The 21,537-nt window shown below is 43.8% G+C and overlaps 1 protein-coding gene across 3 annotated transcripts in view; it reads left to right on the top strand.

Moving 5' to 3' along the window:
• The first annotated feature begins 3,561 nt into the window (after nucleotides 1–3,561).
• The window catches only part of LOC109910220 (RING finger protein 44-like), a 35,440-nt gene continuing 17,464 nt past the window's right edge, over nucleotides 3,562–21,537 (top strand). The window contains exons 1-6 of one of the 3 annotated variants that reach the window (XM_031797221.1): nucleotides 3,562–3,847; nucleotides 8,849–9,044; nucleotides 11,216–11,447; nucleotides 15,720–15,887; nucleotides 19,233–19,409; nucleotides 20,521–20,691. In XM_031797221.1, coding sequence (XP_031653081.1) covers nucleotides 8,938–9,044; nucleotides 11,216–11,447; nucleotides 15,720–15,887; nucleotides 19,233–19,409; nucleotides 20,521–20,691 — 855 coding nt within the window. In that variant the 5' untranslated portion in view covers nucleotides 3,562–3,847; nucleotides 8,849–8,937. Of the gene's footprint in view, nucleotides 3,848–7,259; nucleotides 7,376–8,848; nucleotides 9,045–11,215; nucleotides 11,448–15,719; nucleotides 15,888–19,232; nucleotides 19,410–20,520; nucleotides 20,692–21,537 lie in introns of those variants that run through there. The other 2 variants (XM_031797223.1, XM_031797222.1) reach the window with 2 other exon arrangements.

Genomic DNA, 21,537 nt, shown 5'->3' with positions numbered 1-21,537 from the left:
GCTTCGGGACAAGTCTCTGAATGTCCATGAGTGTCCCAGCCAGAGTCCGGACTTGAACCAGATCGAACATCTCTGGAGAGACATGAAAATAGCTGTGCAGCAATGCTCCCCATCCAACCTGACAGAGCTTGAGAGGATCTGCAGAGAAGAATGGGAGAAACTCCCCAAATACAGGTGTGCCAAGCTTGTAGCGTCATACCCAAGAAGACTAGAGGCTGTAATCGCTGCCAAAGGTGCTTCAACAAAGTACTGAGTAAAGGGTCTGAATACTTGTGTTAATGTTATTTAAGTTTTTTGTTTTTAATACATTCGCAAAAATGTCTATAAGAAAAAATATATACTTTTTCATTATGAGGTATTGTGTGTAGAATGATGAGGAAAATAAACCATTTAATATTTTTTTAGAATAAGTCTGTAACCTGACAAAAATGTGGACAAAGTCAAGGGTTCTGAATAGTTTCTGAATGCACTGTACTTTTGTCCTAGAATTATTCATAATGAGTATGCCTGTAGAGGGCAGGAAAAAGCTGTTCCAGGTGTTTGAAAAATGCTAAATTCTCACCCCTCCGGACCAACCCCAGCCCCAGCCGTACCTCAAATTTTGGGGGTCCCAGGAACAGAAAAGGTTGGTCCACTATAATAGTGCACTATATAGGGAAGAGGGTGCCAGTATATAGTGAACAGGGTGCGAGTTTACAGGGAAGAGGGTGCCAGTTTACAGGGAAGAGGGTGCCAGTTTGCAGGGAAGAGGGGGATTTGTTATCCTCTTAACAAGGCTAATCAATCAACAACTTACAGGGAAGAGGGGGATTTGTTGACCCTTTTGTTGACATGGGAAGGTAATCTCTCTGTCTCTTCCCAGTTTACTGTGTGTATGGAACATAGTCTGAATCACTCTGGCGTCCCCTGATTCTGGGCCCTGGTTAGAAGTAGTGTTTTAATATGGAAAGGGGTGCTATTTGGGACTGCAGAAGGGGGAGTGGGTGCACAGTGTGGAAGAAAAGCCCCAAAATATCCTCAACTAAAACCCCATATATAAATGACCAACTTCTGAAGGATACACACACTACATTGAGAACCAATTTAACTTTGAATATGCTTGGTCGTTTTGTGGCACAGAGTCAAACCATTTCAGTAAAATAGAATGTCCTGGATGAATTATATTATATAACAGGGATCAAGTCATTCTCCTCTAATCTTATCCTCTTAGACTTTGGTTTATGACTAGTTTAACATCGCCTCTCCCCTCCCTAGATACTGTAGTCAGGTGGGGAATGTTTTCAGTAATGCTATCAAGGGCTGGATTAGCAAAGCAGTAATTATGCAATAACATTAACCAAATTCCTGTCAAGTGTCAAGAAGCAATTACATCTATTGTAGTTTTCTGATTGTCCAGTAGCGTAGTGTAAAAGTGTATATTCCCACTGGGTACACACTGGTTGAATCAATGTTGTTTCAACGTAATTAGTCATTGTATTGTGACATGAAACCAATGTGGAAAAGATTTGAAAAAAGTTATCAACAAGAATTGTATTCATTTAATTTCCACCAATGATGTAAACATTGAAATTAGGGTAAAACTTTAACTTAAATACATTGACTTAACCTGACTAACAGATTGTTACATCAATCTAATGTCAACATAATCATCAGAACTCTGTATATACGTTGAAATTGCATAAAAAAATTCCACGTAGAAATTCTGTGTATCTTCGTACTGCAACTATTTGCACATTGCTGAAACACGTAGCTGACCATTTGGCATTGGAAAGTTCTATCTTTTAAAAAACATTTTTTTTGAGTGCAACTCTACTGTTCAATTCTAATAGTTTTTTTGTTGATGTTTTTTGTTGTTGTGTCTTTTCACTTTTATTTATTGTCTATTTCACTTGCTCTGGCAATGTAAACATGTTCCCCATGACAATAAAGCCCTTTGAATTGAGAGAGAGAGAGAGAGAGAGAGAGAGAGAGATCGAGAGACAGAGAGAGAGAGAGAGAGAGACAGACAGACAGACAGACAGACAGACAGACAGACAGACAGACAGACAGACAGACAGACAGACAGACAGACAGACAGACAGACAGACAGACAGACAGACAGACAGACAGACAGACAGACAGACAGAAAGACAGACACAGAGAGAGATGGAGAGAGAGAGACAGACAGAGAGAGAGAGAGACAGACAGAGAGAGAGACAGACAGAGAGCGAGACGGAGAGAGACAGAGAAAGAGACGGAGAGACAGAGAGAGAGACGGAGAGACAGAGAGAGAGGGAGAGAGACAGAGAGAGACAGAGACAGAGAGAGAGAGACAGAGAGAGAGAGACAAAGAGAGACGGACAGAGAGAGAGAGAGAGGGAGAGAGATTGTATGACATCAGTGATGAGCTATAAGGAACATGTCTCACAGGGTGGGACCTTAGATGGGCGTAGGAAAGAGATGAACAGCTGAGGGTGTATCAACTCCACAGTTAGTTGTTTTATTACTGCTGTACATGACAGATTCATAGTCAAATCAGTTTGTTCAATAAGAGTCCAAAGGTCAGCTTTGTGGTGTTACACGTGGACTGAAATAGACAGTCACTATCATTACTCAACTGCTGCTGCCAGTCATCTTATTCAGCGGACTTTAAACATTTCCAGAGAATAAACCATGTTGACATGGCTACAATATGATCCCTATACTGTGTTTGTATTTACGTAAAAGATCATATACATCTAAATGTAACCAATCATTTGGTTTGTAAAAAAATAATTGTTGACTAACCTATTCATTTTATATATAACCTACAGTTACAACTATGGAATATAAGGCTTTAGGTCAACAGGCCTATCTTTTCATGATCACGTGACCTCTTGTCTTCTGACCTCAATGGGACTTCCTGGATAAATACATGTTCAATAAAATTTAAATAAAAAAATTAAAGTTATAAATAATAGATATAATATATATATATATATATATATAAAATACTTTTACGAATAATATTTCACGTCATCTCACACAAGTCCTTATTGAGATGAGCAGAAGAGAGACATATAGTGAATACCTGCTTTTCCACTAGAGGGAGGCAGAGGTCAAAAGCACACACTGTTTGTGTCGCAAACCAATGACGAACCGTGGATCTCCTGTGTGCCACCTGACTTGTTTTCCCCCAAATGAGCAAAAACCTAAGACTTTCACTTGGGAGCCAGACTAAATCTTCAGGTCTCGTTTCAAACAAGGATAAGTGTGGTTCCCAATCCCGACCACTTCCGTGGGGTGTAGTGTAGCGTAATACTATAGGGGTTGTTCTTCAACATTCTTGGAAGGATACTAAATGACCATCGTGTACCAGATAGTGAAGTTGCATTGATACAAACTAAAACAAAGGAGCATATGAAGTCAAAATCCCTTAGATATGAGGCCATTGACCTACTTATAGACAAGTGATCTTGACAGCCGACACATGACATTGGGGATATTATGCTGTCACACTCATACTGTCATTACGGTAAAGCAGACAGGATGGAGTGCGCTCTCTCAAATGCGCCCAAATGGGGGTAAAACGTTTACTGCGAACCCCCAAAACAAGTGTCGGGGTTTTCTACCGGCCATGTACAATCAACTGGAGTATATTGTGATTACAATTTGGCGGCGTCTAGTCATAAATCCCGCGTAAGATGTTGGTTTCAGGTGTTTTGTAATACAAGGTATAATGTATGTACCTTTCTTTACAATAGTGGTGAAATCCACGGAATGTTCCACATAGGAACAGCTGACGACAATGCCGCACCGAAAATATGAACGAGATATGAAGGATTACAAGAAGTATCATTAAATCAAATGCTTGCTAATTAACAATCAGGTAACGATATTTATCACGTTGTCTAGACAAGTTTGCATAGAGTTTCTGTTCCTGTTTGCGTGCTAGTTTAGCCGGGTCGCAGTTTTTCCAGGGACTGCGTTGGGCTTCGCTGTCTGTCTTTTCCCCCAGCCTGCCTTGAGCCCCTCCTTGTTTTCTATATCGCTAGGAGAGTAATGTTTACATTCGGCATAGGAAACGGGGTCTATCCTTACGCTATCTCCCACTTCACGAACCGGTGTTATGTCCAGGAAAAGATGGTTAGAACATCCCAATAAGGATGCATTCGTCTCCTTCCCCCTTATATGAATATTCCCGTATGCAACATTGCAGTGTTTTTATCCGCAGTGAAGCAATCAGACAGCCAGGCCTGACGTGCAGATGCTCAGACATAATCCATGATGCAATGTTTCTGGGCAAAATATATGTATTGCTGGATCAATATACTTAAAAAAATACTTTATTTATTTGGTTTAGGCAATTCTCAATGTCTGTCGCTCCCGTTACTGGCCCATTTCACTTTATACCACATATAAATATCCTGTGCAAAGACCACTATAGTGAGTACCTTTTACATGCACAGTAATAATTCGATATTACAGTGATTATGTAATAGTCATGTAAACACCTTTCTCTGTGGATCTTAATCCGTGTAGGTTCAAAAATCGAAGTAAACATACGCCGATTAAAACGTGATTTTCTGAGCAATCTTTCGAATTATTAGAACGTGTAAACCCAGCTAAATAGCGTTCCCAACTGTGTATTTGATCTGCGCATGTGCTAACACCAAGCAAGCCTCTCTCTAGAGTACCACAGTGTGAGTCATAATAACCATAAAACCTAGCGGTCAAACAAGGAAATGGTTCCAATCGTTTTTCCACCATTCATTTTTCCCACTTAAAATTAGGGCTGTGTTTTGCGTATGCTTACCCTGGCGTGCCGTTTTGATAACTATGTAAATCTCTCTCGGACAAGGTGCATTTTATCAATCAATATTTACTCTCGGATTCTAAAATTCAAATGTTTTGCTCCATTTGTATTTATTTATTTTTACCTTTTATTTAACCAGGCAAGTCAGTTAATAACTAATTCTTATTTTCAATGACAGCCTAGGAACTGTTGGTTAACTGCCTTGTTCAGGGGCAGATCAACAGGTTTTTACCTTGTCTATCTGTGATTGATGTTACTGACTACCTAGCAGGGTGTGCTAACATGACTACCTAGCAGGGTGTGCTAACATGACTACCTAGCAGGGTGTGCTAACATGACTACCTAGCAGGGTGTGCTAACATGACTACCTAGCAGGGTGTGCTAACATGACTACCTAGCAGGGTGTGCTAACATGACTACCTAGCAGGGTGTGCTAACATGACTACCTAGCAGGGTGTGCTAACATGACTACCTAGCAGGGTGTGCTAACATGACTAACTAGCAGGGTGTGCTACCATGACTACCTAGCGGGGTGTGCTACCATGACTACCTAGCAGGGTGTGCTAACATGACTAACTAGCGGGGTGTGCTACCATGACTACCTAGCAGGGTGTGCTAACATGACTAACTAGCAGGGTGTGCTACCATGACTAACTAGCAGGGTGTGCTAACATGACTAACTAGCAGGGTGTGCTAACATGACTAACTAGCAGGGTGTGCTAACATGACTAACTAGCAGGGTGTGCTAACATGACTAACTAGCAGGGTGTGCTAACATGACTAACTAGCGGGGTGTGCTAACATGACTAACTAGCAGGGTGTGCTAACATGACTAACTAGCAGGGTGTGCTAACATGACTAACTAGCAGGGTGTGCTAACATGACTAACTAGCGGGGTGTGCTAACATGACTAACTAGCAGGGTGTGCTACCATGACTACCTAGCAGGGTGTGCTACCATGACTAACTAGCGGGGTGTGCTAACATGACTAACTAGCAGGGTGTGCTAACATGACTACCTAGCAGGGTGTGCTACCATGACTAACTAGCAGGGTGTGCTACCATGACTACCTAGCAGGGTGTGCTACCATGACTAACTAGCAGGGTGTGCTAACATGACTAACTAGCAGGGTGTGCTAACATGACTAACTAGCAGGGTGTGCTAACATGACTAACTAGCAGGGTGTGCTAACATGACTAACTAGCAGGGTGTGCTACCATGACTAACTAGCAGGGTGTGCTAACATGACTAACTAGCAGGGTGTGCTAACATGACTAACTAGCAGGGTGTGCTAACATGACTAACTAGCAGGGTGTGCTAACATGACTAACTAGCAGGGTGTGCTAACATGACTAACTAGCAGGGTGTGCTAACATGACTAACTAGCAGGGTGTGCTACCATGACTAACTAGCAGGGTGTGCTAACATGACTAACTAGCAGGGTGTGCTAACATGACTAACTAGCAGGGTGTGCTAACATGACTAACTAGCAGGGTGTGCTACCATGACTAACTAGCAGGGTGTGCTAACATGACTAACTAGCAGGGTGTGCTAACAGATAGTAGCTCTGTGGGCCGCATGTTTTTTTTTTCTTTTAGGAAAAGTTTTATTGTTGCATCACCTTTAAAACAGCTCATATGTTTTTGCACATCATTTTATACACATCAATACGCCATAAAAGCATAAACACAGTATTTGAATATTACATTTAAATTTGTTAAAAACAATATAAACAACCATGAATAAAAGTACTTTTTCCTACATGTACATTTACCTACATAACTCTACCTAAAATTTCCCAGGACATAGACATATCTGATATTGGCAGAAAGCTTAAATTCTTGTTAATCTAACTGTACTGTCCAATTTACAGTAGCTATTACTGTGAAAGAATACCTTGCTATTGTTTGAAGAGAGTGCACCATTTTGAACATTAAAAGTTATTAATAAAAAAATTAGGCACATTTGGCCAGTCTTGATACAAAATTTGGAACAGACATGTAATAGTTCATTGGATCAGTCTAAAAATATATATGCACATATACTGCTACCATCTAGTGGCCAAAATCTAAATTGCACCTGGGCTGGAATAATACATTATGGTGTTTCTCTTGCATTTAACAAAAAATAGAAAATAACGTTTTTTTTCTTCTCTTTGTATTATATTTTACCAGATTTATTGTGTTATATTACCCTACATTCCTTTCACGCTTCCACACAACTCAAAGTGTCTCCTTTCAAATGGAATATACATATCCTTGCTTCAGGGCCTGAGCTACAGGCAGTTAAATTTGGGAATGTCATTTTAGGGGGGGGGGGGGTTCAAAGCTGTACCTAAGTTGAGTTGTTCCGCGTCAAAGTTGTGTCTGTGCCAGACCTAATATGTCTTTTTGGATTTGTATGTACTTGTGATCAATAATTCCTATCCCCAGCAGGATGTGAATCGTTTATTTGGGATATAATGTAGCTATAAAGGGTACTTGGTTTCGGCCTCGCCTACAGTTTGTGATTGGTGTTTTTAACACTGGGGCAGAAGAGGTGGCTTCATCAAAAACAACGCTGTCCAAGGCGCTCCGTGACAATAACACGCGTGAAGGAAAGGTGCCAATTACAATTTATCGTAATTAATCATTCTAAACGAAGCATTCATTAGAAGAATACAAATCATATGCCAGCTGGTATTTCTTTAGGCTGATGGATGGACTATGCAATAACGTTAGATAGCTAATAGGCAATCCACTAACATAATTCAGCCTGATAAAGTTAACCAATGAAGTTATATAACCTCAGTCCGCGCAGTCCGTCTTCTGAGTTGAGACTAAAGCAGGTTTGCTTAAGGTGTTTAGCTAGTTAAGCATTCTCAGTTAGCTAAAAGGAAAACAGAGAGGCTAGGCAGGTTAGCTATCATGCTAATCATGTTCCTATTGTGCATTTAACTATTGACAGCTAGCGTATTTGCGAAATATTGATTTGAAAAGCTTGCTTCTTTTGTGCAACACGCACACTGCAAAAAAAGAAAAGTGGTTGACAGTGGACGGTTTTCTTGGCTTATTTCTTGGCTCCTGTGTCCATTGCAAGCAATACCTTTGTGCTTTTTGAGGCTAAATGCGTTAACATCATGGAATCTCAGCCATGCAACTGGAAATGAAAATACAAGTGTAACGTCTCATTAAAACGAGAAAAAAAATATGATATTGCTATTTATTTAGCTAACTCCTCGTCCTTTGTTGTTGCTTTGTTTGTCCCTGAGCACATGGCTTTCCTTGTTTATGTTAGCGCCCCCTATTTACGAATGTATGACTTTCAAATAGTCCAGCGATTCTTTGGCTGCGTTTATACAGGCAGCCCAATGTGTTTTAATTTTTGTTTTACTTATAGATTTTAGGATCAATCAAGATCATCTCTGAAAACATTTGTTGTGAATAAATCTGACGTGATTGGTCAAAGGACCAATTAGTGGAAAACATCAGATTTGGGCTACCTGTGTAAATACCTTGCACTTATAGCTCCATACAGTCAGTAGCTATACATTTGTCATTTAACAGATGCTCTTATCCAGAGTGACTTAGTGTAGTATTTAAAAAAAAAAAACTTTACATCTTAAAGGTGCAGTCAAAGTTCTGTTTTCCTGTGTGGTTTTTTTCATATTGTACAACAGCGGATGAAACTAACACTGTAACAGTGTGAAAACATTGGATCAGATGTTGTTTCCTGATAGTTGCTGGTTGACAATGAAATCTGCACAGGACCTTCTAATCAGCAGGTTTGCATGGGCGGGAGTTTCAGCTTTCCACCGTGACATCACCACATGTTAATATGGGTCAATAGACCAATTAACAAAGAGTTCCAAACCTCTCTGCCAATAACAGCTAGTTTTCAGTTTTCCCCTCCCAGACGGTCACAGCTAAATTCTTGCTTGAGAAATGTGTATTTTTGCCAGCTTTTATTGGCAATTATTATTCATTATTACCCAGAAATGATTTGATGTATAGACACACATTTCAAATCAACCTCCGTTTTGCGTATCCAGACTAGTGAGTGTTGTTGGGGAAGCTAATGGTGTTTTATTTTCAGGGTAAAGACAGAGGTTAGAGGGCACGTGCCTCCAGCACCCCTGCTCTCCTCTTCCAGAGTGTGACTTGTCGGGCCCCACGACGTCACCAATGCGACCATGGGAAATAGCAGTGACTAGGCGGCCACCGACAGCCCCCTTGAACCAGAGGAGGTTCGTAGGAGAGCCCTGCAACACCCCAGTGCACCTCAGGAGAAGGTGAATAGTGCTTACTCCTTTAGTACTTTATGTGTTCCAAATGGCAACCCTATTCCCTATACAGTACACTACCCATAAAGCTCTGGTCAAAAGTAGTGCACTATTTAGGGAATAGGGAGACATTTGGAAAGCACCCACCCTCTTTTTAAAAACATTTTTTATTTAAAAAATAAATTAACGGTCATCATGGGATAATGGGCCATCCATCCTGAGGTTTCCTGTATAGTGTGTTCTGGTCTACTACATAGGGTTTAGGAATCAATTGTGCTCTATTCAAGGACCAACTGCCCAGACAGCAATTCTTTGACTGTATTTAATAAACTACTGTCAGAGTTTACATGAACTGAAGAAAAGCAGAATTAACATTTGTTGAAAATATATATTTAAAAAATGCATATAAAATTGTATAAAGGATTGTATCGAAAAATAATGTAAATTGTCTAAGTATATCCCAAACAGATCGTGTTGATTGTCTAAGTATATCCCAAACAGATCGTGTTGATTGTCTAAGTATATCCCAAACAGATCGTGTTGATTGTCTAAGTATATCCCAAACAGATCGTGTTGATTGTCTAAGTATATCCCAAACAGATCGTGTTGATTGTCTAAGTATATCCCAAACAGATCGTGTTGATTGTCTAAGTATATCCCAAACAGATCGTGTTGATTGTCTAAGTATATCCCAAACAGATTGTGTTGATTGTCTAAGTATATCCCAACAGATCGTGTTGATTAGTATCCCAAACAGATCGTGTTGATTGTCTAAGTATATCCCAAACAGATCGTGTTGATTGTCTAAGTATATCCCAAACAGATCGTGTTGATTGTCTAAGTATATCCCAAACAGATCGTGTTGATTGTCTAAGTATATCCCAAACAGATCGTGTTGATTGTCTAAGTATATCCCAAACAGATCGTGTTGATTGTCTAAGTATATCCCAAACAGATCGTGTTGATTGTCTAAGTATATCCCAAACAGATCGTGTTGATTGTCTAAGTATATCCCAAACAGATCGTGTTGATTGTCTAAGTATATCCCAAACAGATCGTGTTGATTGTCTAAGTATATCCCAAACAGATCGTGTTGATTGTCTAAGTATATCCCAAACAGATCGTGTTGATTGTCTAAGTATATCCCAAACAGATCGTGTTGATTGTCTAAGTATATCCCAAACAGATCGTGTTGATTGTCTAAGTATATCCCAAACAGATCGTGTTGATTGTCTAAGTATATCCCAAACAGATCGTGTTGATTGTCTAAGTATATCCCAAACAGATCGTGTTGATTGTCTAAGTATATCCCAAACAGATCGTGTTGATTGTCTAAGTATATCCCAAACAGATCGTGTTGATTGTCTAAGTATATCCCAAACAGATCGTGTTGATTGTCTAAGTATATCCCAAACAGATCGTGTTGATTGTCTAAGTATATCCCAAACAGATCGTGTTGATTGTCTAAGTATATCCCAAACAGATCGTGTTGATTGTCTAAGTATATCCCAAACAGATCGTGTTGATTGTCTAAGTATATCCCAAACAGATCGTGTTGATTGTCTAAGTATATCCCAAACAGATCGTGTTGATTGTCTAAGTATATCCCAAACAGATCGTGTTGATTGTCTAAGTATATCCCAAACAGATCGTGTTGATTGTCTAAGTATATCCCAAACAGATCGTGTTGATTGTCTAAGTATATCCCAAACAGATCGTGTTGATTGTCTAAGTATATCCCAAACAGATCGTGTTGATTGTCTAAGTATATCCCAAACAGATCGTGTTGATTGTCTAAGTATATCCCAAACAGATCGTGTTGATTGTCTAAGTATATCCCAAACAGATCGTGTTGATTGTCTAAGTATATCCCAAACAGATCGTGTTGATTGTCTAAGTATATCCCAAACAGATCGTGTTGATTGTCTAAGTATATCCCAACAGATCGTGTTGATTGTCTAAGTATATCCCAAACAGATCGTGTTGATTGTCTATGCATGGTATCCTTGATGTTTCATGGTATGCTTACTTGATGTTCCAGACTACAAAAATAAATAACATTACATTAAAGACAATCTTAAGTATATCCTAAACAGATAATTGGATACACTTTTTTAATTTATTTTTAAATGCATGGTATGCCTGATGTTTTATGGGGTGCTACCTTGATGTTCCTGCAGCCCGCCAGTGAGACGACAGTGGGGGAGTCGAGACCGACCGGTCGTACTGCACGACTCCTCGCTCCAGGATGAGAACTTCCACCACCCTCTCTTCTCCCAGCAACATCAGCAGGTTCTTTTAGATGAGGCCAGACAGTACAGCCACGCCAGTGCCCCGCCACGCATGCTCCACCCTGCCGCACACCCACCTCGGCATCAACAGACCCCCATCATGGTGGAGCTACACGACCAGGTGCGTAGGTACACACCGCTGTAGTAGTAGGGACCCTAATCCCTTTTGGGTCCCTGGTCAAAAGTACTGCACTTCATTTTAATTTTTTTAACCTTTATTTTACTAGGCAAGTCAGTTAAGAACAAATTCTTACTTTCAATGACGGCCTGGGAACAGTGGGTTAACTGGTCTAGGAACAGTGGGTTAACTGGTCTAGGAACAGTGGGTTAACTGGTCTAGGAACAGTGGGTTAACTGGTCTAGGAACAGTGGGTTAACTGGTCTAGGAACAGTGGGTTAACTGGTCTAGGAACAGTGGGTTAACTGGTCTAGGAACAGTGGGTTAACTGGTCTAGGAACAGTGGGTTAACTGGTCTAGGAACAGTGGGTTAACTGGTCTAGGAACAGTGGGTTAACTGGTCTAGGAACAGTGGGTTAACTGGCCTAGGAACAGTGGGTTAACTGGCCTAGGAACAGTGGGTTAACTGGTCTAGGAACAGTGGGTTAACTGGTCTAGGAACAGTGGGTTAACTGGTCTAGGAACAGTGGGTTAACTGGTCTAGGAACAGTGGGTTAACTGGTCTAGGAACAGTGGGTTAACTGGTCTAGGAACAGTGGGTTAACTGGTCTAGGAACAGTGGGTTAACTGGTCTAGGAACAGTGGGTTAACTGGTCTAGGAACAGTGGGTTAACTGGTCTAGGAACAGTGGGTTAACTGGTATAGGAACAGTGGGTTAACTGGTCTAGGAACAGTGGGTTAACTGGTCTAGGAACAGTGGGTTGAACTGGTCTAGGAACAGTGGGTTGACTGGTCTAGGAACAGTGGGTTGACTGGTCTAGGAACAGTGGGTTGACTGGTCTAGGAACAGTGGGTTGACTGGTCTAGGAACAGTGGGTTGACTGGCCTAGGAACAGTGGGTTGACTGGCCTAGGAACAGAGGGTTACTGGCCTAGGAACAGAGGGTTAACTGGCCTAGGAACAGAGGGTTAACTGGCCTAGGAACAGAGGGTTAACTGGCCTAGGAACAGAGGGTTAACTGGCCTAGGAACAGAGGGTTAACTGGCCTAGGAACAGAGGGTTAACTGGCCTAGGAACAGAGGGTTAACTGGCCTAGGAACAGAGGGTTAACTGGCCTAGGAACAGAGGGTTAACTGGCCTAGGAACAGAGGGTTAACTGGCCTAGGAACAGAGGGTTAACTGGCCTAGGAACAGAGGGTTAACTGGCCTAGGAACAGAGGGTTAACTGGCCTAGGAACAGAGGGTTAACTGGCCTAGGAACAGAGGGTTAACTGGCCTAGGAACAGAGGGTTAACTGGCCTAGGAACAGAGGGTTAACTGGCCTAGGAACAGAGGGTTAACTGGCCTAGGAACAGAGGGTTAACTGCCTGTTCAGGGGCAGAACGACAGATTTGTACCTTGTCAGCTCAGGGATTTGAACTTGCAACCGGTTACTAGAACAACGCTCTAACCACTAGGCTACCCTGCTGCCTCTACACTCTAACCACTAGGCTACCTGCCCCCCTCTACACTCTAACCACTAGGCTACCCTGCCCCCTCTACACTCTAACCACTAGGCTACCTGCCCCCTCTACACTCTAACCACTAGGCTACCCTGCCCCCTCTACACTCTAACCACTAGGCTACCCTGCCCCCTCTACACTCTAACCACTAGGCTACCCTGCCCCCTCTACACTCTAACCACTAGGCTACCCTGCCCCCTCTACACTCTAACCACTAAGCTACCTGCCCCCTCTACACTCTAACCACTAGGCTACCCTGCCCCCTCTACACTCTAACCACTAGGCTACCCTGCCCCCTCTACACTCTAACCACTAGGCTACCCTGCCTCCTCTACACTCTAACCACTAGGCTACCCTGCCCCCTCTACACTCTAACCACTAGGCTACCCTGCCTCCTCTACACTCTAACCACTAGGCTACCTGCCGCCTCTACACTCTAACCACTAGGCTACCCTGCCCCCTCTACACTCTAACCACTAGACTACCCTGCCCCCTCTACACTCTAACCACTAGACTACCCTGCCCCCTCTACACTCTAAACACTAGGCTACCTGCCCCCTCTACACTCTAAACACTAGGCTACCTGCCCCCTCTACACTCTAACCACTAGGCCACCCTGCCCCCTCTACACTCTAACCACTAGGCTACCCTGCCCCCTCTACACTCTAACCACTAGGCTACCCTGCCTCCTCTACACTCTAACCACTAGGCTACCCTGCCCCCTCTACACTCTAACCACTAGGCTACCTGCCCCCTCTACACTCTAACCGCTAGGCTACCCTGCCCCCTCTACACTCTAACCACTAGGCTACCCTGCCACCTCTACACTCTAACCACTAGGCTACCCTGCCTCCTCTACACTCTAACCACTAGGCTACCCTGCCCCCTCTACACTCTAACCACTAGGCTACCTGCCTCCTCTACACTCTAACCACTAGGCTACCCTGCCTCCTCTACACTCTAACCACTAGGCTACCTGCCGCCTCTACACTCTAACCACTAGGCTACCCTGCCCCCTCTACACTCTAACCACTAGGCTACCCTGCCTCCTCTACACTCTAACCACTAGGCTACCCTGCCCCCTCTACACTCTAACCACTAGGCTACCCTGCCTCCTCTACACTCTAACCACTAGGCTACCTGCCGCCTCTACACTCTAACCACTAGGCTACCCTGCCCCCTCTACACTCTAACCACTAGGCTACCCTGCCCCCTCTACACTCTAACCACTAGGCTACCCTGCCCCCTCTACACTCTAACCACTAGACTACCCTGCCCCCTCTACACTCTAACCACTAGACTACCCTGCCCCCTCTACACTCTAAACACTAGGCTACCTGCCCCCTCTACACTCTAAACACTAGGCTACCTGCCCCCTCTACACTCTAACCACTAGGCCACCCTGCCCCCTCTACACTCTAACCACTAGGCTACCCTGCCCCCTCTACACTCTAACCACTAGGCTACCCTGCCTCCTCTACACTCTAACCACTAGGCTACCCTGCCCCCTCTACACTCTAACCACTAGGCTACCTGCCCCCTCTACACTCTAACCGCTAGGCTACCCTGCCCCCTCTACACTCTAACCACTAGACTACTCTGCCCCCTCTACACTCTAACCACTAGGGTACCCTGCCACCTCTACACTCTAACCACTAGGCTACCCTGCCTCCTCTACACTCTAACCACTAGGCTACCCTGCCCCCTCTACACTCTAACCACTAGGCTACCTGCCCCCTCTACACTCTAACCGCTAGGCTACCCTGCCCCCTCTACACTCTAACCGCTAGACTACTCTGCCCCCTCTACACTCTAACCGCTAGGCTACCCTGCCCCTTCTACACTCTAACCACTAGGCTACCCTGCCCCCTCTACACTCTAACCACTAGGCTACCTGCCTCCTCTACACTCTAACCACTAGACTACCCTGCCTCCTCTACACTCTAACCACTAGGCTACCCTGCCACCTCTACACTCTAACCACTAGACTACCCTGCCCCTTCTACACTCTAACCACTAGACTACCCTGCCCCTTCTACACTCTAACCACTAGGCTACCCTGCCCCCTCTACACTCTAACCACTAGGCTACCCTGCCCCCTCTACACTCTAACCACTAGGCTACCCTGCCCCCTCTACACTCTAACCACTAGGCTACCCTGCCCCCTCTACACTCTAACCACTAGGCTACCCTGCCCCCTCTACACTCTAACCACTAGTCTACCCTGCCCCCTCTACACTCTAACCACTAGACTACCTGCCTCCTCTACACTCTAACCACTAGGCTACCCTGCCCCCTCTACACTCTAACCACTAGGCTACCCTGCCCCCTCTACACTCTAACCACTAGGCTACCCTGCCCCCTCTACACTCTAACCACTACCCTGCCGGTACCATTTGGAACACAATCAAAATGAAGAGTCTAGAGAAGAGTGTACAACTTTCCTTTCATTACTTTCAGAGTGCATGTTGAACAAGGCAGTTAACCCACTTGTTCCCCGGTAGGACGTCATCGTAAATAACAATTAGTTCTTTAACTGACTTGCCTAGTTAAATAAAGTTTAAATTAAAATGGCGTGCTCTAGTGAATTATAAATTCACACTGGTTTAAGATCTGGGCCAGATGTGGGTTATTGATGCCGTTTGTTAGTCTCTATGACACTGTGAGCTTTGGAGGAAGAAAATACACAGAACAGTTTTCAAAATGAGACCTTTTTGTCTTTTGAAGTTGTTTGTTAAAGGGACTGAATCATTGTTTTCTCTCTTGTACCAAGATGCACCAGGGATCCGTTCCCATCTCTTACACTGTTACCACGGTGACGACGCACGGTTTCCCCATCCACACCGGGCAACCTCTCCCAGGGTGCAACAGTCAGCAGCTCCCAGCATGCTCGGTAATGTTCAGCGGACAGCTCTCTCTGCTCTGCTGCCTTCCTCCTCCTGTGAGTTTGAAAAGGAAGAGCTGGAATGTCAGTGACGTCCATGTCAGCAACGCACCATACCCACTGTTGATACACCACTTCCTACGCACCATACCCACTGTTGATACACCACTTCCTACTCACCATACCCACTGTTGATACACCACTTCCTACTCACCATACCCACTGTTGATACACCACTTCCTACTCACCATACCCACTGTTGATACACCTCTTCCTACGCACCATACCCACTGTTGATACACCTCTTCCTACGCACCATACCCACTGTTGATACACCTCTTCCTACGCACCATACCCACTGTTGATACACCTCTTCCTACGCACCATACCCACTGTTGATACACCTCTTCCTACGCACCATACCCACTGTTGACACACCTCTTCCTACGCACCATACCCACTGTTGATACACCTCTTCCTACGCACCATACCCACTGTTAACACACCTCTTCCTACGCACCATACCCACTGTTAACACACCTCTTCCTACGCACCATACCCACTGTTGATACACCTCTTCCTACGCACCATACCCACTGTTGATACACCTCTTCCTACACACCATACCCACTGTTAACACACCTCTTCCTACGCACCATACCCACTGTTGATACACCATACCCACTGTTGATACACCTCTTCCTACGCACCATACCCACTGTTGATACACCATACCCACTGTTGATACACCTCTTCCTACGCACCATACCCACTGTTGATACACCTCTTCCTACGCACCATACCCACTGTTAACACACCTCTTCCTACGCACCATACCCACTGTTGATACACCTCTTCCTACGCACCATACCCACTGTTGATACACCTCTTCCTACGCACCATACCCACTGTTGATACACCTCTTCCTACGCACCATACCCACTGTTGATACACCTCTTCCTACGCACCATACCCACTGTTGATACACCTCTTCCTACGCACCATACCCACTGTTGATACACCTCTTCCTACGCACCATACCCACTGTTGATACACCTCTTCCTACGCACCATACCCACTGTTGATACACCTCTTCCTACGCACCATACCCACTGTTGATACACCTCTTCCTACGCACCATACCCACTGTTGATACACCTCTTCCTACGCACCATACCCACTGTTAACACACTGCTTCCTACTGTTAACACACCTCTTCCTACGCACCATACCCATTCCAGCCACACTAGCTAGCATACCTCAGCAACCCATCATACCACTACCAACACACCATACTACTACCAACCAAGGGTTGGAACTGGTTCAGGGGGAACAGAACCCAAATCAAAAACAAAAGTGATCTAAACTGTTCCGGAACAGAACTGTTATTTTAAAAGGTTAATGGTTAATAACAATTTCTTTAGTCCCACAAAAATCACAAACAAAGAGTCTATGCAAATCCCTCTGTCACTCAGAAACTTAATCTGCCAATGTGTGTGTGTTTAGGATACCTGCTCCTCCCCTCGGAAGCGTAGGTTACTGTAGCCCCTCCCCCTCTGAAGCGTAGGTTACTGTAGCCCCTCCCCCTCTGAATCTTAGCTTACTGTAGTCTACTGACGACGTTAGAGGTGTAATTCATAAATTAGGGAGATATGTTTAATTAGATAAGAATGGATTAGCTTTTTTTTAAGTATAGTGTATTAACTAACATTATCACATTTCACATTGGATTTATTAACTTCAAGAAGGTAGGATGTGTTTTAAATTCTAGTGCTGCTCTGCACCCATAAGCTTGTTAGCTAGCTAGCTTCTCTGGTCCAACGTTAAACCAACTCGCAAATTCAAAAGATATTCAAAGTTTCTCCATAGAAGCCACTCCTCCATAGGTATAATTGTGTGGGCCTAATTCAGATAATGATGTCATAACAAGATGCCCAGCACTTCAAGGCAAGCTTCCTCCATCCTCTCTCGCTCTCTTCTTACAGTTGCATCTCGCGCACTACACTGTGACTGTCAGCACAGTGTGCGTTTTATCTTTCATTATGATTAAATCATGCTGTTACGGCAAAATACAATGTGCTCTTAACGACTTTCCTATACACATTAAATTCCTTACCCACTCCACAGCTAGCTGTTCTAAGTAATTTAATGTAGAGCTAAATGTTAAAATATATATATATTTCAGTTTTAAAAATGAAGAGAAAAGAACGATATAAACCAGTACTTTTTTGTGGGTTCAAACCGGTTCAGAACTTTATTTTGCTGGAACGAAACAAAAAAAATAATGCTTCTCTGCAGATTGAAACGATTGGAAAATCATTTTGGTTCCAACCCCTACTACCAACACACCACCATTCAACTACCAACACACCACCATTCAACTACCAACACACCACCATTCAACTACCAACACACCACCATTCAACTACCAACACACCACCATTCAACTACCAACACACCACCATTCAACTACCGACCAACACACCACCATTCAACTACCGACCAACACACCACCATTCAACTACCGACCAACACACCACCATTCAACTACCGACCAACACACCACCATTCAACTACCGACCAACACACCACCATTCAACTACCGACCAACACACCACCATTCAACTACCGACCAACACACCACCATTCAACTACCGACCAACACACCACCATTCAACTACCGACCAACACACCACCATTCAACTACCGACCAACACACCACCATTCAACTACCGACCGACACACCACCATTCAACTACCGACACAACACCAGTCAACTACCGACACAACACCAGTCAACTACCGACACACCACCAGTCAACTACCGACAAACACACCACCATTCAACTACCGACAAACACACCACCATTCAACTACCGACACACACACCATTCAACTACCGACACACACACCATTCAACTACCGACACACACACCATTCAACTACCGACACACACACCATTCAACTACCGACAAACACACCATTCCACTTCAGTTGTGTTCACTGTCGATGTAGCACCCCAGTCTTCACCCCTACCGACACTGCTTCTTTTTTTAAGCTGTTTAGCAGCATGATATTTGCTAATATTCTTGACATCATTGCATCTGAGCTATGGACATATTTCACCCTTGTTCGTGTAGCGTAAGAATTGTCCGTGGTTGGCTGGTAATACCCCTCGATTATAGATGGCTTTTAATCCATTGATTATTATTTGTATACTGCTTTGATTGATGTAGAATTGGTTTCTTGAGGTACGGCCCTGCCGTACGGTGAGGTACGGCCCTGCCGTACGGTGAGGTACGGCCCTGCCAGTCTTATTCTGTATGGTGAACCATCGTTTGTCATTACAATTTTTGTTATTAACAGTGTGTTCTGTCTGTTTTCTCTTCTCTATTATTCTAGCTCATCCAAGCCTGTACAATGCAGCATTTGCCAGTGTCTTACCAAGCTTTCCCACCCCTGATCTCCAGCGAACATTTTATATTGCACCCCAACCCCCCGGGGCCACCACCCCACCAGCCTCCTCACCTTACTCCTCTCAGCCAGTTCCTCCCTCTCCAGAGGCAGCACCCACGCATGGTGAGTACCTCCATCGGAGTCCCAAATGTCTCCCTATATAGTGCACTACTTTAGACCAGGGCCCTATTCCCTATATGTAGTGCACTACTTTAGACCAGGGCCCTATTCCCTATATATAGTGCACTACTTTAGACCAGGGCCCTATTCCCTACATAGTGCACTACTTTAGACCAGAGACCTATTCCCTATATAGTGCACTACTTTAGACCAGAGACCTATTCCCTATATAGTGCACTACTTTAGACCAGGACCCTATTCCCTATATAGTGCACTACTTTAGACCAGGACCCTATTCCCTATATAGTGCACTACTTTAGACCAGGACCCTATTCCCTATATAGTGCACTACTTTAGACCAGGACCCTATGTGGGGTACAGAGATGTGGTAGTCATCATGAACACAGTGAGTCCATGCAACTTTGTGTGACTCATTAAGACATTTACTCCTGAACTTAAGCCATAACAAGACTCACGACATTTCAGCTTTTCATTTGTAATTATTATTATTTTTGTCTTCTAAAAACATAATTCCACATTTTATGAGGTATTGTGTGTAGACCACAAAATCTCAATTTAATAAATGTTTAATTCTGTCTGTAACACAGTTGGGGAGAAAAAGTCAAAGGGGGTTTGAATACTTCCTGAAGGCACTGTATGTCCATTACAATGTATACATACTTTATATCAGGTTGTAGATGTTCCAGATTGGCCTGGAGAGTTTTTCAACCCCAAATAGTATATTTCTTCTATCTTTTTTTTTAACCTCCCGGAGGTTGTAGTTTGCCTGATGTCGGGAATGGAGTGGCATATAGGACGAAATCATGTCCATTACGAATAACATTGGAATAACGCCTCGTCATCCAGTACACATACACAGTAGTTGATCCACATAAATAAAACAGAAAGTGATTAGTCGCCTAGGATTTAGTTAGAATGCGTTACCCAATATATTATTATTCCTTTCAGTGGTACTTTCTGTCTGTACTTTGTGTATAGTAGTTGATCCACATTTAAATTAAAAAGGAACGAGTAAGAGTTAGAATGTGTATATAAAACCCATCACTGACTGTTTTAGTTCTCTCTCTCACTCCCTCCCTTTCCTGTCCATCAGCCTCTCCAGAGGGTAGAGAATGAAGTGGACCTCAGGGGGGACCAGCATCCATTAGGAACGTTCTCTTACCCTTCCTCGAGCCTCCACCACCCATCAGCGCTGCCTCCCTCTGTCCCCCTTCAGTACCTCCCTCAGGAGCCTCTGCACCAGGAGATGCCCTCCTTCTCAGTGGTAAGACTTTACCTCCCTCAGGAGCCTCTGCACCAGGAGATGCCCTTCTCAGTGGTAAGACTTTACCTCCCTCAGGAGCCTCTGCACCAGGAGATGCCCTGCCCAGTGGTAAGACTGTACCTCAACCTGCCCTCCCCAGTGGTAAGACTTTACCTCCCACCTGCCCTCCCCAATGGTAAGACTTTACCTCCCACCTGCCCTCCCCAATGGTAAGACTCTACCTCCCACCTGCCCTCCCCAGTGGTAAGACTTTACCTCCCACCTGCCCTCCCCAGTGGTAAGACTTTACCTCCCACCTGCCCTGCCCAGTGGTAAGACTTTACCTCTCACCTGCCCTGCCCAGTGGTAAGACTTTACCTCCCACCTGCCCTCCCCAGTGGTAAGACTTTACCTCCCACCTGCCCTGCCCAGTGGTAAGACTTTACCTCACAGAGCTAGCTAGTATCTGTGTGTTAATTAAGAGACCTTTCTAATGTCCAGAAAAGCACTAATCGAAACTCCCAGGTAGAAGAAAATAAAAATAGCTTTGCTTGGACATTTTGTTTTTAGACATTTTGGAAGTACATCCTGGTATTTTTACGTTGTTAAAGGGATACTTGGGGATTTTGGCAGTGAGGTCCTTTATCTTCTTCCCCAGAGTCTGATGAACTTGTGGATACCATTGTTATGTCTCTGTGTCCAGTATGAAGGAAGTTAGAGGTACATATTAGTGCTGAGAGATTAACAAATTGTATTTATGTATTTTTTTACTTCCAGTTATTAAACAGCTAATTGACCGATGTCGGTTCAATTACTTGAATTCCGTTTAGCAGATTTTTTGTTGTTGTTGTGAGCCTCATGCCCCTT

Source organism: Oncorhynchus kisutch, linkage group LG19, assembly GCF_002021735.2.
Source record: "Oncorhynchus kisutch isolate 150728-3 linkage group LG19, Okis_V2, whole genome shotgun sequence".
Lineage (NCBI taxonomy): Eukaryota > Metazoa > Chordata > Actinopteri > Salmoniformes > Salmonidae > Oncorhynchus > Oncorhynchus kisutch.
This window is presented reverse-complemented; position numbering and strand designations above follow the sequence as displayed.